At 55.0% G+C, this 14,509-nt stretch overlaps 1 protein-coding gene across 4 annotated transcripts in view; it reads left to right on the forward strand.

Moving 5' to 3' along the window:
• The window catches only part of FBXO25 (F-box protein 25), a 31,679-nt gene extending 17,420 nt beyond the window's left edge, over positions 1-14,259 (forward strand). Inside the window, exons 5-11 of one of the 4 annotated variants that reach the window (XM_055415943.2) lie at positions 2,218-2,310; positions 3,922-4,015; positions 5,568-5,752; positions 6,676-6,858; positions 7,918-8,061; positions 12,887-12,913; positions 13,499-14,259. In XM_055415943.2, coding sequence (XP_055271918.1) covers positions 2,218-2,310; positions 3,922-4,015; positions 5,568-5,752; positions 6,676-6,858; positions 7,918-8,061; positions 12,887-12,913; positions 13,499-13,588 — 816 coding nt within the window. In that variant the 3' untranslated portion in view covers positions 13,589-14,259. The remainder of the gene's footprint in view (positions 1-2,217; positions 2,311-3,921; positions 4,016-5,567; positions 5,753-6,675; positions 6,859-7,917; positions 8,062-12,886; positions 12,914-13,498) is intronic. The other 3 variants (XM_088834971.1, XM_055415954.2, XM_055415963.2) reach the window with 3 other exon arrangements.
• The last annotated feature ends 250 nt before the right edge of the window (positions 14,260-14,509 follow it).

Genomic DNA, 14,509 nt, shown 5'->3' on the forward strand with positions numbered 1-14,509 from the left:
TCGTGTTTGTGCCTGTGTGTGTGTGTGGTGTGAGTGTGTGTGCGTGTGTGGTGTATGTGCCTCTGTGTGTGTGGTGTGTGTGTGCGCGTGTGTGGTGTATGTGCCTGTGTGTGTGTGGTGTATGTGCCTGTGTGTGTGTGGTGTATGTGCCTGTGTGTGTGTGGTGTATGTGCCTCTGTGTGTGTGTGTGTGGTGTGAGTGTGTGCATGTGTGGTGCATGTCAGTGCCCCGTACTGATCTGATTCAGCCGAGGGCTGTTTGAGAGCAAGTATGCGCCCGCAGGTGCTTTGATATTTTCTCCCCGCCCTCCCTGAGCTGTTCACAGTGAGCTGCTGTTGCTCGTGGGGCTGTGTCTTGGCCCCTGTGTGTTCTGGGAGGGTGGGAACAGCTTGTAAACCTTCGTTTATCTGTAGAGTAGTGAAGGTGGTGGTAGTTGGAATCTGCAAAGAGCAGTTCAAGCCCTGCCATCCCCCTTTCTTGGCGAAAGGTCTGGTCTCTTCACCTCAGCTGTCTGTTTCCTTTTTCTCTGCCTGGTGTCTGGGGAAGCTTGCTTCCATCTGTCGCCTGAAAGCCCCTTTTGCTTTTGCCTTATTTTGTGACAATTGGGGGAAATGATTTGGGAGGAGTCGTTTAGCGTGTGTTTAGACTGTGGTAGCATGAGTGAAGTGTTCTGGCAGTGTTGGTAGTGGATGTTCTGAAACCAGCCGCATTTCCTAGAAGCTTAAGGGTTAGATCCTGAGACAGGAGTTAATCTGAGCTGTCTGGCAGTAGTTGCTGTTGTTGAATGGATGTGCCGCCGGGACAACCTTTGTGAGCTCATGAGGGACCCCAAGGCAGAGCAGAGGTCCTGCTTTGGCGCACACGAGGCGGAAGGGGAGGGGGCCGTGAGGCTTCGGGCGGGCTGGGTCCCGGGAGTAGGGCACAGGCAGACGTCGGGAGGACCCCCGCAGCCTCGCACCTTTGGTCTGCTCTGGGCCCGCCGAGTGTCTGCTGCTCGTATGGGGCACGTGTGCGACTGCAGCCCTGTGGTGAGACGGGTGGCTGCCAGGGAGGAGCCTGTCACACCAGTGTCGTCTGTCACACCAGGGTCTGGGTGCTGTTCACGAAGAAGGAGGAACGTTCCTGGCTGTGGTGGGTTTCACGTTATGACCGATGCCCCCTCCACAGCTCCCAGGGAAACATTCTGCCGCTAGTGGTGTTGAGCATTTGCGATGAGTGTGTCTTGCTGACTTGTGTGCACCTCGAGGCTGCTGCGGTTTGGGGGTGTGTCTCGTGTCGGAGACCAGGCGTCCCCTGCGCCGCCCGCCCCGCTGGGCCCGCTCCTGTCTCTGTTTGAAACACGAGGCGTGTCTGTCTCCTGTTTTCTGTGATTATTCCCACGCTTTATCCTCACAACTCTGAACTGAAAACCGCTCTGTGTTCTAAGTGTTCAAAAACAGATAGAGTTTAAAGTGTCTTCTGAAACCTAGGGTTCAAATCTGTACAGCACTTAATATAGAATATGGGGCATATCATTAAGGAAAAACATGTGAAATAGCAGTGTTTCTGATAATGAAAAAAAGTCACATTTCCTTTGTGGTCTTTGACTCTTGAACCCGTGAGCTGTATTACCACATGCTTGGGTTTTGGGGTGCTCGGCCCTCTGTTCCCGACCTGAACACTGCCCATTGTCACGTCCCATTGCCTCCAGCCCTGTCCACCTAAACACTGGTATTCAAACCTACTGCCCACTCAGGTGCGTCTTGGCCGTGATCCTGAGTGGCTGGACATACACAGGACTGTCTGCAGAGGAATTGAATGGCAACATGTGTGTTCATAGAAGAGGCCTTTTTATAGTGGCCAAGCATGACTTATGTATTTGTAGTTGCACAGCCTAGAATACATCTGGTTATTTTATTACTTTAGGCTTAATTTTGGCCTCCCCAAATGCATGTCAACAAAGAAACTGACAAGTATTGAATCAGTGTTTATCTTTGTATCTGCAGTGGTGTAGAGTGTCAATGCATATACATAATTGATTATGCATAAATGACGGATTTAGAATGGCTTTAATTTTACTCTAAAATTAAATCTAAATATGGAATAAATCATAGTAAAAATGAATATCCTCTACGAAAATTTTTTAAAAAAGGTGCACAGACTAATTCCCATTAGCTGTCCGTTCATTTTGCCTGGTTGGCTGATTTGATGTATCGTAACTTGTGTCTGTTTTTCCAGAGACATGGCTACTGTACTTTGGGAGAAGCTTTTAATCGCTTAGACTTCTCGAGTGCGATCCAGGACATCCGAAGGTTCAATTACGTGGTCAGGGTGAGTATTCATTTCAGAGCCACCCGAGGACACGTGGCGTGGTTGCACCCTAAAGATTATCCTGTGCCATGTTTAAGGTGCTTTTGGCAGCTGCGTAGAGCTGTGGTTGTTCTGGTGGAGAGCCATGGGATGGGCGGTGGGAGTCGGGAGGAGGAGGGTTGAAGCTCCCTCCAGCCCGCCTCACGTGTCATGTTGGAGATGGAAGGAGAGGCGGGAGTTTCTCTCAGCGTTTCTTACCCGGTGGTTGCATATGCGTTTTCTACTTTGTGTTTTTCCCAGAGCATGAGCCCTGCTCGATAGAGGGGAGCAGGCTAGTGGAGAGAACGGAATTGGTACAGAACAGAGCTGCTTAGAAGCCTGATTGTGTTAATGATACATGTTTAGAAGAAATTTTTACCTTTTCCTGCATTCAGAAAATAAGCGATCTCACTATATATTCCATTTATTGTTTGGTTTTATTTGCCTAGCAAGTTTACTCACCTGACTGTCCTAGGCCAAGAGTAGGTGATGAGTCATGAAACTATTAAATTGGGATTTTTAATAGTGCCACGAGGCTGTGGTAGATACTCCCAGTAGTGGCTGTAGGAGTGCTCCTGTAAGGACAGAACGCTGGCTGGTTAGGTGACCTCCAGCCGGGCCTGGGGTGTGGTTTCTGTGATCACAGCAGCACAGGACACATTAGAATTAGTGGCGTGATCCTCCCCAGCAATTATCATGTGATTGTCACGTTTGTCGTTTTGGCCTCCACAGTCAACACAGTGTGAGTGTGTGCGAGAGTGTGTCTAAGCAGGGAGGGCTGGAAAGGACGGATAAAGAATCCCTTTTCAGAGACACAGGAGCAGATGCGATCTGGGTTCTGGAATGTGTTTACGGCTCACCCAGAGGGGCTCGGATTGCTCAGTAACAGTACGGGCAGCAGTGAACGGGTGTGTGCAGGTGCGGGTTTGACCAGCACCATGGACAGGCATGGCCACAGTGAGGGCCTGAGCGGGCACAGCAGTTACAGCATGTGAGGGGGTAGGGATGGGCTGACAGGTCTCCTGAGCCGGTGTGCACAGAGCTGGGCCTGGGTCACTGGAGACTCCTGCAGATGAGCTGTGTTTTTGATGACTGGAGTCCCTGACGTGCAGCGGGGAGGGGCAGCTCTGTGACCGAGAAGCCGGCACTGCTGCCGCGTCCCCCTGGGTCCTCCCCGCTGGCCTCCCTGCCGGCCACCAGGATCACTTCTCCCTCAGAGTCGAGGAGGGGTGCAGTGGCTTCCGTGTGCTGAGAGCAGCCAGCCTCTGACGGAGGGGGAGCCCGGGAGGCAGGTGGACGTCGGGGCCGGATGGACCCGCAGGAGCAGTGGGAGGGCAGCACTGGCAAGGAAGCTGGGGGGACAGAGGGACAGATTGCTGGGGGCCATCAGGGAAGGTCTGGCTCCTGTGAGGCCGGGGCCGTCCGAGGGGAGGGCCCAGAGCACAGCAGGGTGGCCAGGACACCGGCCGGGGCTGGAGGGTGGGGGTTGAGCAGCAGCCATACCTGCATCCTTTGCTTTCTTCTCAGGCCACTGGGGTGGGGAGGTGGGCTTCCCTTCAGAGCTGATGCTCACCTGTAACCCCTCCCCCCAAGCTGTTGCAGCTGATTGCAAAGTCCCAGCTGACCTCGCTGAGTGGCGTGGCCCAGAAGAACTACTTCAACATCCTGGATAAGATCGTTCAGAAGGGTAAGGCGAGGACTGACATTTTTGATGATCTCAGTCTTAGTTAGAAACTTAGTACAAGGAGATTGGATTTTTCTTTCATTTACCCCCAGTATTAGTGGTGTCAAATAATGTGATGGGCTCAGGTTGGCCGTTTGGTACTTTATGTTCTTAGTGTTGTTCTTTAAAAGATGCTTTTGGACACAGAAGGATATATTGTAATGAGAAAGACAAGTTGGGGGCACACCTTGAGGCTTGTGGGGTCTTAGTCCCCCACCAGGGACTGAACCCATGCTTCCTGCAGGGAGAGTGCAGACTTAACTGCTGGGCTGGCAGGGAAGTCTCTGAGAAAGTAATCCCTGAGTTTTAAACGGACACTTACTCCTTCGTGGTTAACTAATCATAGCTCACTTTTGCTATATAGTGATTCTGTAATTAGCAAGGTTGTGACTTAGTTCTTAGGCATCAGATAAGCCTGTAATTTTCTTTTTAACTTAACGTTTGTCTTGATTAGTTAGTGGCCAATAATAAATGGAACTTAAGAGTTTATGCATGTATTTGCCATTTTAACGATCAGTTCTCTTTATGATTAAGTATAAAAGAAAGTAGAGATCGTTTTAGAGACAAAATTTAGACAGCCACAAACACACTATCAGACAGCATGTGGAATTTTTCGAATCTCATCATACTTGTGATACCTCGAAAATGATGCCATTTTAGGTATGCAGTGAAATTAGATCATTATTTTCTTTTTGTGGTGAAACATACATAAAATACCATCTTTCCTGTGCATCTTGAGTGCACAGCTCGGTGGCACTGAGCATAGTCACATCACTGTGGCTGTGACCACCACAGCGGTGACACGCTGTCCCCATACACACTAATCCCGCCTCCCCAGCACCCACCATCTACTCTCTCTCTGAATTTGACTATTCCAAGAACCTCATATTAGGAGCATCAAACAACACTTGTCCATTTGTGACTGGTTCTTATCATAAGGTCTTCAGGTTTCACGTGACACATGTCAGCATTTCTGCCCTGTTTAAGGCTGAGTAATATTCCACTGTGTGTATAAATCACATTCTGTTCACCTGTGGTATCTGTTGAGAGGCCCTTGGGTTGTGAAAGCAGGTCATTTAAAAATCATTTTACTTATTTACTTATTTTTGGCTGTGCCGGGTCCTCGTTGCTGCACAGGCTTTTCTCTGGGTGCAGAGAGTGGGGCTGCTCTCTGGCTGTGGTGCCTGGGCTTCTCATCGCGGCAGCTTCTCTGGTTGGGGAGCACAGTCTCTCGTTGGGGAGCACAGCCTCTCGGGCTCTCGGGCCTCAGTCGCTGCAGCCCACGGGCTCAGTAGTCGCGGCTTCCAGGCTCTGGCGCGCGGGCTTAATAGCTGTGGCTCACAGGCTTAGTTGCTCTGAGCCATGTGGAATCCTCCCGGATGCAGGAGGGAACCCGTGGCTCTCCTGCATTGGCAGGTGGATTCCTCACTGAGCCCCAGGGAAGCCCGAAAGCAGGTCACTTTTAACGATGGGGGCTGACTGTATTGTTGCATTGTTTCGTCTTTGTTTATTCCAGTTCTTGGTGACCACCAAAACCCTCGCCTGATCAAGGATCTTCTCCAAGACCTCAGCTCTACTCTGTGCATTCTGATCCGAGGAGTGGGGAAGTCCGTGCTGGTGGGAAACATCAACATCTGGATTTGCCGATTAGAGACCGTTCTCCGCTGGCAGCAGCAGCTGCAGAATCTTCAGATGACTGAGGTATGTGCTTTCTGGCCTGCAAGTGAGTGGTCTCTGCTGTCGCATCCCAGAAGCCACTGCTGCTTCTCAGTGTGTGTGGAAGACCGTCACAGCTTTTCCAAAGCTTTTTTCCTCTTTACATTTCACGAATACATATTAAACTGTCGTAAGATGGATTCAGGCCAAAAGACTCCTCAATGGCTTATAGCTGTCACTGGAAAGACAGTGGGGATGGTAATTATTAAAAACAGCTGGTCCTATGGGTGATGAGGTGGTAAATTAATTTACCTTGACAGCAGATTAGATATTTTAGGCTAGAGTAACAGTCGGTAAGTTAAGACTGCACCGTATAGTAGTGACCCTGTTCACCTGCAGTTGCTTCTCAGGGTTGGTGTTTTCGTCTCCATTTCTTGCTTTCTTTGATGTTTTGTGTTTGTTCTGATAACTGGTTTCACCAAGAGAAATGTTGGCCCCATTCACTAAAGTGTCTTAGGCTGTATTTGGTTTATCTCTGGTTGGGTTCAGGGGTGACCCGTGTATTTGTCATGTAAATGCGGGATTTATAGGGAGTGATGATCCCCTAGTTTAAGGCCCTGTAGTTGGCAGGGGTGATCTGACGTTCTGTGTCCAGGCAGCCTCGTTCCCGTGCTCAGGGGCTTGTGCTGTGAGGGCCACTCGCCTGTAAGACACTTACATGTGGGTTGTGTCTGCTTTCCAGACCTTGACCAGGCCACGTGCCCAGGTGCCGCTGTCCCCACGTCGCTGATGTGCAGTGGTGCCACATCACTCAGCGAACTCTGGGGCTAGGGTATCAGTGTCCGGGACCCCAGGCTCAGCCAGGGCCGCTGCAGGGTGTCATCTGGGAGGAGTGGGGAGGAGGGAGTCGTCGTTGTGACCGATGTGCTCCTGTGTTCGCGCTGGCGTAAGTGTGCGGGCTCTCCCAGCAGGTGGACAGTGGCCTGACACTCAGCGACCTTCCTGTGCACATGCTCAGCAACATCCTGTACAGGTTCTCGGATGGGTGGGACATCGTCACCTTGGGTCAGGTGACCCCGACACTGTCCGCGCTCAGCGAGGACCGGCAGCTGTGGAAGAAGCTCTGCCAGTACCACTTTGGGGAGAAGCAGGTGAGTGGAGGTCGTGGCCCTGGTGGCTGAGCCTGGCCACTTCAGGGAGTGGACTAGAATCACTGTGGGAAAGCTTGCTTTTCATGTGGAGAAAGCCATAATTTTTAAAATGACCCAGAACAGAGCAGCAGAACCGGGGCAGTTTCTTTCCTGTAACTGGAGGCCCCTCTCCAGGCAGCGTGTCCCCTTGGAGACTCACGGGTAGGCACCTGCTCACTGCACCTTGCCCTCCCAGGATGGGGCCAGCCTTGGGTTCCTGTGGATACTGTGTGTCTTCCAGTTATCGCTGCCCTTCCCTGCCACCCCCGCCCTGTGTGGTTTTTGGAGCAAGCATAGCACCGCCAGTTGGGTGCCCATGACACACACAGCAGCGTGTGGGACCGAAGCAGACACAGTCTTGCCCCAGGGAGGGCCAGATGTCATGTGTCTCCTCAGACACAGGCTCGCAGACCTGAGGGGTCACGTACCTATCCAGGAGAAAGTCAGGTGGTGGAGGCAGCGAGCAGGTTCCCGCCTGAATCAGAGAGTGAGAGGTTGGGCACAGCCAGGCCGTGGGGCCACCATGGTCGCCTTCTGCTGGGGATACGGGGCTCCAGAGCGGAGGGTAGCATTGTCAGGAACCATGAAGATGCCGCTGCGTCGGGCAGCCCCTGGCCACGCCCAGGCCTGCCTGCTCAGCATCCCGTCCATGCCTGTCCCTCTGAGGGTGTGGTCTCTGCCCCTGCCATCGCTTGGGCCCAAGACACTGAGTGTCTTTTCATGTGCTTATTGTCTGTCTGTGTGTCTTTCCAAATCCTTTGCCTGTTTTATATTTGGATACTTTCTGCATTCTGGTTACAAGTCCCTGTCAGACTTGATAACATGTAACTTATTGTTAACTTAATAGACATCGTGGAGCTCACTCCAGATAAAAACCTTTAAGTCTGTTAACAGCTGCTTGCTGTCCCATGGTATAGATTCAGCTCAAATCCGATTTCAGATAATTGGACGTTTCCTGCAGTGTGCATGTGACACTGCCGTGAAAGTCATCTGCTTCTGAGCGGAAGTCTGTCTGTCTAGTTTTGTAGACACTTGATCCTTTCAGAAAAAGGTCATGTGGAGTGGAAGCTGATGTATTTTGCGCTTCAGAAGCACTACCCCACCAAGGAGCAGTACGGAGACACCCTGCACTTCTGCCGGCACTGCAGCATCCTCTTCTGGAAGGTAAGGACAGCACCTGTGCTCCTGGAGAGACACACGGCGCAACTGCATGTAGAGCGTGGTGACCTGACGGCGTCTCCCCAGGGACGGTCCACCCGAGTGTAGAGCGTGCTGACCTGACGGCGTCTCCCCGGGGACGGTCCACCCGAGCGTAGAGCGTGCTGACCTGACGGCGTCTCCCCGGGGACGGTCCACCCGAGCGTAGAGCGTGCTGACCTGACGGCGTCTCCCCGGGGACGGTCCACCCGAGCGTAGAGCGTGCTGACCTGACGGCGTCTCCCCGGGGACGGTCCACCCGAGCGTAGAGCGTGCTGACCTGACGGCGTCTCCCCAGGGACGGTCCACCCGAGCGTAGAGCGTGCTGACCTGACGGCGTCTCCCCAGGGACGGTCCACCCGAGCGTAGAGCGTGCTGACCTGACGGCGTCTCCCCAGGGACGGTCCACCCGAGCGTAGAGCGTGCTGACCTGACGGCGTCTCCCCAGGGACGGTCCACCCGAGCGTAGAGCGTGCTGACCTGACGGCGTCTCCCCAGGGACGGTCCACCCGAGCGTAGAGCGTGCTGACCTGACGGCGTCTCCCCAGGGACGGTCCACCCGAGCGTAGAGCGTGCTGACCTGACGGCGTCTCCCCAGGGACGGTCCACCCGAGCGTAGAGCGTGCTGACCTGACGGCGTCTCCCCAGGGACGGTCCACCCGAGCGTAGAGCGTGCTGACCTGACGGCGTCTCCCCAGGGACGGTCCACCCGAGCGTAGAGCGTGCTGACCTGACGGCGTCTCCCCAGGGACGGTCCACCCGAGCGTAGAGCGTGCTGACCTGACGGCGTCTCCCCAGGGACGGTCCACCCGAGCGTAGAGCGTGCTGACCTGACGGCGTCTCCCCAGGGACGGTCCACCCGAGCGTAGAGCGTGCTGACCTGACGGCGTCTCCCCAGGGACGGTCCACCCGAGCGTAGAGCGTGCTGACCTGACGGCGTCTCCCCAGGGACGGTCCACCCGAGCGTAGAGCGTGCTGACCTGACGGCGTCTCCCCAGGGACGGTCCACCCGAGCGTAGAGCGTGCTGACCTGACGGCGTCTCCCCAGGGACGGTCCACCCGAGCGTAGAGCGTGCTGACCTGACGGCGTCTCCCCAGGGACGGTCCACCCGAGCGTAGAGCGTGCTGACCTGACGGCGTCTCCCCAGGGACGGTCCACCCGAGCGTAGAGCGTGCTGACCTGATGGCGTCTCCCCAGGGACGGTCCACCCTAGTGTAGAGCGTGGTGACCTGACGGCGTCTCCCCAGGGACGGTCCACCCGAGTGTAGAGCGTGGTGACCTGAAGGCGTCTCCCCAGGGACGGTCCACCCGAGTGTAGAGCGTGCTGACCTGACGGCGTCTCCCCAGGGACGGTCCACCCGAGCGTAGAGCGTGCTGACCTGACGGCGTCTCCCCAGGGACGGTCCACCCGAGCGTAGAGCGTGCTGACCTGACGGCGTCTCCCCAGGGACGGTCCACCCGAGCGTAGAGTGTGGTGACCTGACGGCGTCTCCCCAGGGACGGTCCACCCAAGCGTAGAGCGTGCTGACCTGACGGCGTCTCCCCAGGGACGGTCCACCCGAGTGTAGAGCGTGGTGACCTGACGGCGTCTCCCCAGGGACGGTCCACCCGAGTGTAGAGCGTGGTGACCTGACGGCGTCTCCCCAGGGATGGTCCACCCGAGTGTAGAGCGTGGTGACCTGACGGCGTCTCCCCAGGGACGGTCCACCTGAGTGTAGAGCGTGGTGACCTGATGGCGTCTCCCCAGGGACTGTCCACCCACATGTAGAGCGTGGTGACCTGATGGCGTCTCCCCAGGGACTGTCCACCCGAGTGTAGAGTGTGGTGACATGATTGTGTCTTACTAGGGACGGTCCACCTGAGTGTAGAGCGTGGTGACCTGATGGCATCTCCCCAGGGACGGTCCACCCGAGTGCAGAGTGTGGTGACATGATTATGTCTTACTAGGGACCGTCCACCTGAGTGTAGAGCGTGGTGACCTGATGGCATCTCCCCAGGGACTGGGGCTGGGGGTAGGTTCACCAAAGCAGAACTGTGGTTGGACCTGAATGTGGGGTCACCCACCGTGCCTGGTGCAGGATGGTAGGGCAGGACCTGTCCCCCGGGCCGTGAGCACGCTGAATGTGCTGCGGCCCGAGTCCTGGTGGCTCCTTCCCCCTGTTCTCATGGCCCAGCCTGAGAGGAGGGTCAGGATCCCCGCCTCTTCTGGAAGTCAAGGGAGGCCACCCCCCAACGCCCATTCTCCACACTTGGCCTCAGCTCCACTGTCAGGACCCCCAGCAATGGTGCCTCCAGGGGCTTTCCTCCCAGCACAGCCCTGGAGCAGCGGACAGGCCCGTGAAGGCGCCCGGGCTCCTCCTGTTGTTTTGAGCCGAACTTAGCGTGTCTTGTCGTTGTGGAGACTGAGCTGTGTCCGCAGTTGTCAGGCTCATCCTCTTCCTCTCTGGTCCCTTCCTCTCCCGTCCAGACTCTGATAAAAACAAGCTTCTGGGGGAGGGACCGGTGCTTCTGTTCACCTCGTCTTAGAAAGACCATTTCCGTAGTTTACCTGAGTCTGAATTTGTTTAACGTTGTGAAATTTCACTGGGGAGGAGGGTGACAGGCGGTCTGCCCCTGCCCCTCGGTGTCCTCCCGTGGGGCCATGGGGCCATATGCCTTCTGCCTGGTCTGAAGCACCATGGCTGTTTTTTGTTTTCTGTTTATCTGTAATGTTGGCTGGATTATAAGGCAAACTCTAAACTGCTGAAAAACAAATGACGACTTTAAATTGTCTTCATTTCAGGTTATATACATGAGAGTGTGGGCTTTTTTTCACCTGTGCCCCTGTGGTTCTGTGGTGGGAGTCCCATGAGACAGGGCTTTACTGCTGGTGCTGCAGGGCGCCAGCCGGAGGCCGTGTTGTTTCTGGCTTGTTTTGGAGTCTGGTGTGGCTTGCTCTGCACAGTCAACAGGAGGAAAGGTGTTGCATGACTGCAGTGGTGGTTCTGTGGAACCCGTTCTCCCGGGCCAGCACCGCACGCTCAGTCTCACCAGAGTGCTAGCGGGACACGGGTGAACCAGCCCGCCACAGCACACAGAGGGTGGTCCAGACACGCAGCAGCTCCAGGGCCGAGTTAGCGGGTGAGAGCTTGTCTGAACCCCGCTTCCCCCGAGCCGGTGGTTTATTCCAGAGACACTGGGAGCAGTGGTGCCTCCCCTGGGACAGAGGCTCCATCTTTGCATGTGCAGGCCATCCTAGGCCGTCTGAGAACACTGTCTCTGATGTAGTGAACAGAGAAACACGCTTGCTGCTTTCTGTGTTGGCATACAGAATGTTCAGGTGAAGTATCAAGAAATAGTGGTGTTCTGGGTTTTTAAAAATTGAGAGGTAATTTTTTAGGTTTCCAGAAGAATTTGCCTACAGATTTTTTCGTTTGTGAAAATTCAGAACGAGTGTCTTGCTAGCCTTTGGGCTCCAAAATGTTGTTCACAGTCTTGCCTTGAAGGCCGAGCGCCTTGACCTCTGTGCAGCCTTGGGGACTGGCTCTGTCTATCTGTGGGGTCACATGGCAGCTTTTTCTCCCAGAGGCCATTCCACTTTCTTCTGAGTCTATGGGTGGAAGTTTAAAGAAAAGACGAGTGTCTGGAATTTGTGGTGGACCCTGCTGCCTGTGTCAGCTCCTGAGCAAGTCCCCTGGCTGGCCACCGCCCCCGCCCCCCCACAGCTTGGCTCCCGCAGGCCTCAGCCCAGTTTTGTGGCACCTCTGCGAGGGCAGGCCTGCTGCGTGGAGGCTGCATGGTGCTCAGCCCCATGTGGGGCGATACCCCACTGTGCCCGTGCTGCCCGCGTCCCACCGGACCTGTCCTCTACTACACACACAGGCTGGGGCTCTGCCGCGAGCTCATGCTGCCGCCCCAGCTGCCCCAAGCCATCCTGTCTGATCTGGCTTCGCTCTCTGGACACTGGGTCAGTTTTTCTGCTTTGCCTTTGGGGGATGTCGGCAAGGTGAAAGGAGGTCTTGGAGTTGTTGAATCAGCCGTGGGCACACAGGCTCAGCTCAGGTCTGTCTGTCGTGGGGTGGTCCTCCTGTGAGACCACTGTGCTCACCCCGTCCTCTAGCTATTTTTCAGGGAACTTCAGCTAAAACCAGGTATTGAACGGGCTGGAAGCCAGCCAGAATGAATCCAGTTAAAGGCAGGGATCGTGACTTTTGGTCTCTGTGTGTCCACTGGCAGGTCCACACTGCGGCTGTGCAGCAGGGGCTGGGACTGGTCCTGGCCTGTACTGACAGCCAGCCCCACGGACCCCCGGGCTGTGGTGAGGGTGGGGCAGCCAGCCCGTGGCGAGAGGGGCAGGTTGGTGCTGACCTTGACTTGAAAACCATGGGTGAGCAGGAAGGAGCCAGCTCCCGTGGAACCTGCGTTGTTCACTTAATTCCACTGAGCTGACTCAGACTGTAAAGAGGGAGTGAGTGGGCTTCAGGGAAGCCTGCTGGAAACACTCCCAGTGTGACCCGCGCTCTGCATGTGCTCAGTGAAGTCGTGACGGTCGTTTAGCTCTGCTGTCTCACCAGCTGCGGGCCCGAGACTGGAGGAGGTGGAAGCCAGGTCGGGTCCCAGATGGCCTGCGGGTCCTGTGGCTTCTGGCTGCTGCATGGGGCCTCGGGGGCAGCTCTCCCGTTTCACTGCTCAGTGATGTTGGTCAGTTTCATAAACGATTCATGTTCAGCCTGAGTCCTGGTGTGGCCTGGCTCTTCCTAACCCTTTTTTCCCTTTTTTCCTCCCTTCACTGCTCTCCTCCGCCACCTCCAGGACTGCCGCCTTGCTTTATTACTCGAGGTACCTCCTCTCTGCCTGCGTCTGTGTGCGTCCCCTGTCTGGGGCTGGGCCGATGAGGCCGCAGCCTCTGCTGACATGTGACTGGCCTTCCTACTTGGCCACCATTGGGGTCCCGCAAGCTGCCTTTAGACCAGGGGTGTAGGCTTGGCTGGTGGGGGGGGTCCCTTCTCCAGACAGTGGCCTAACTGGCCCCTCGGGCCTGAGGTTGTTCTGTCTGCTGACACAAGCAAGCCCTGGGTGTTTCTGCCTTGGGACGTGGTGCTGGGCCCTCGGGTGAATGTGGGTGGGTGGTGCCCAGAGCAGTTCCAGAGTGGATCCTGACCCACCACCGGGGGAGGGGGCAGCATGACCAGGACGGGCTGGGGAGGAGGGAAGCGTGGGCTCCTCCTGGCCCCCGACTCAGGGCCGCCTGTCCCCCACGCACTGGCACAGGAACTCTCCCCGCTGAGCAGCCACATGTTCCTAGTTCTCGCTTGCTGTCCACATACCTGTGCAGTGGCGTCCAGGTGCATTTAAGAGAACGCCTGGTGACTTCTGAGCTGTCTTCCCTCTGGCACATGTGGTAACGCCCTGCCCCTCCCACAGGACTCGGGCCACCCCTGCACGGCCGCCGACCCGGACAGCTGCTTCACGCCTGTGTCACCGCAGCATTTCATTGACCTTTTCAAGTACTGAGGGTCTGGCCGGGCCCACCGTGACCTGGAGCCTGCCTTGGAGACAACGTGAAAAGGGCCTGTGGGCAGGGGCGCCTGTGGTTTCCACCTCTGAAGCCGGGTCAGGGAACCCCAGCAAGATCCACCTTTGAAATGGGGTCAAGGAACCCCAGCAAAATCATTTCTGCTTCTCTCTTTAAAAAATTCTTCTAAGCACATTAAAATTTGGAACTTTGTGTATTTGTAAATATGGTTCAAAAAGAGTGTGTTTTCAGCACCACATCCTTGCTGAACTGACACTGACAGCCAAGAAGACTGTGCCTCTTAAGTCAGACGATGGTCCCGATTTTGCAGTGATTGGGGTGAGCGCAGATCGTGGGTCCTTGTAATGACACTGTACAGAATATTTATTTTTCTTAAGGTGTATATTAACTGTATTGGTTGTGTCTGCACGAGTCTTCTCAGATACAGAAGGATCCAGGGAAGTATGTGCCTGTGTCCTGGATGCTCAGCAGTGGGTTGTGAATTGTGCAGATGGCTGAGACCCACAAGGGCCTGAGTCTGGGGCTGTGGTCCTGGGCTCATGCCCAGTGCTGACAGGCAGGGCCCTGACCTGGGGGAGCCTGGTGTGGCCTGCACCACACTGCTCGGAATCCTCTTCTAGCAGAGTAATAAATCATGTTTGTCTACCTATTTTAACTCTGTCAATTTTGCATCTTACTGAAAAAAGTAGTGTCAATGATTTTGATAATCGTTTATTGAAACCTCTCAAAGATCATTTTATTTTAAAAATATTGCATGTACATTTTAGAAAATTTTGAAAATAAAGATTTATAAAAGAATAAAACTGGTGAATAACCCTGGCACCCAGAATAGCTGTGCTTGCCAGAAAGGACGTTGGAATGGCCCCTGCGGATGCAGGGGAGTCATGAACAGGGTCAGG

The sequence above is a fragment of the Moschus berezovskii genome, chromosome 1 (assembly GCF_049115385.1).
Source record: "Moschus berezovskii isolate FMDL1 chromosome 1, NW_MosBer_1.0, whole genome shotgun sequence".
Taxonomy (NCBI): domain Eukaryota; kingdom Metazoa; phylum Chordata; class Mammalia; order Artiodactyla; family Moschidae; genus Moschus; species Moschus berezovskii.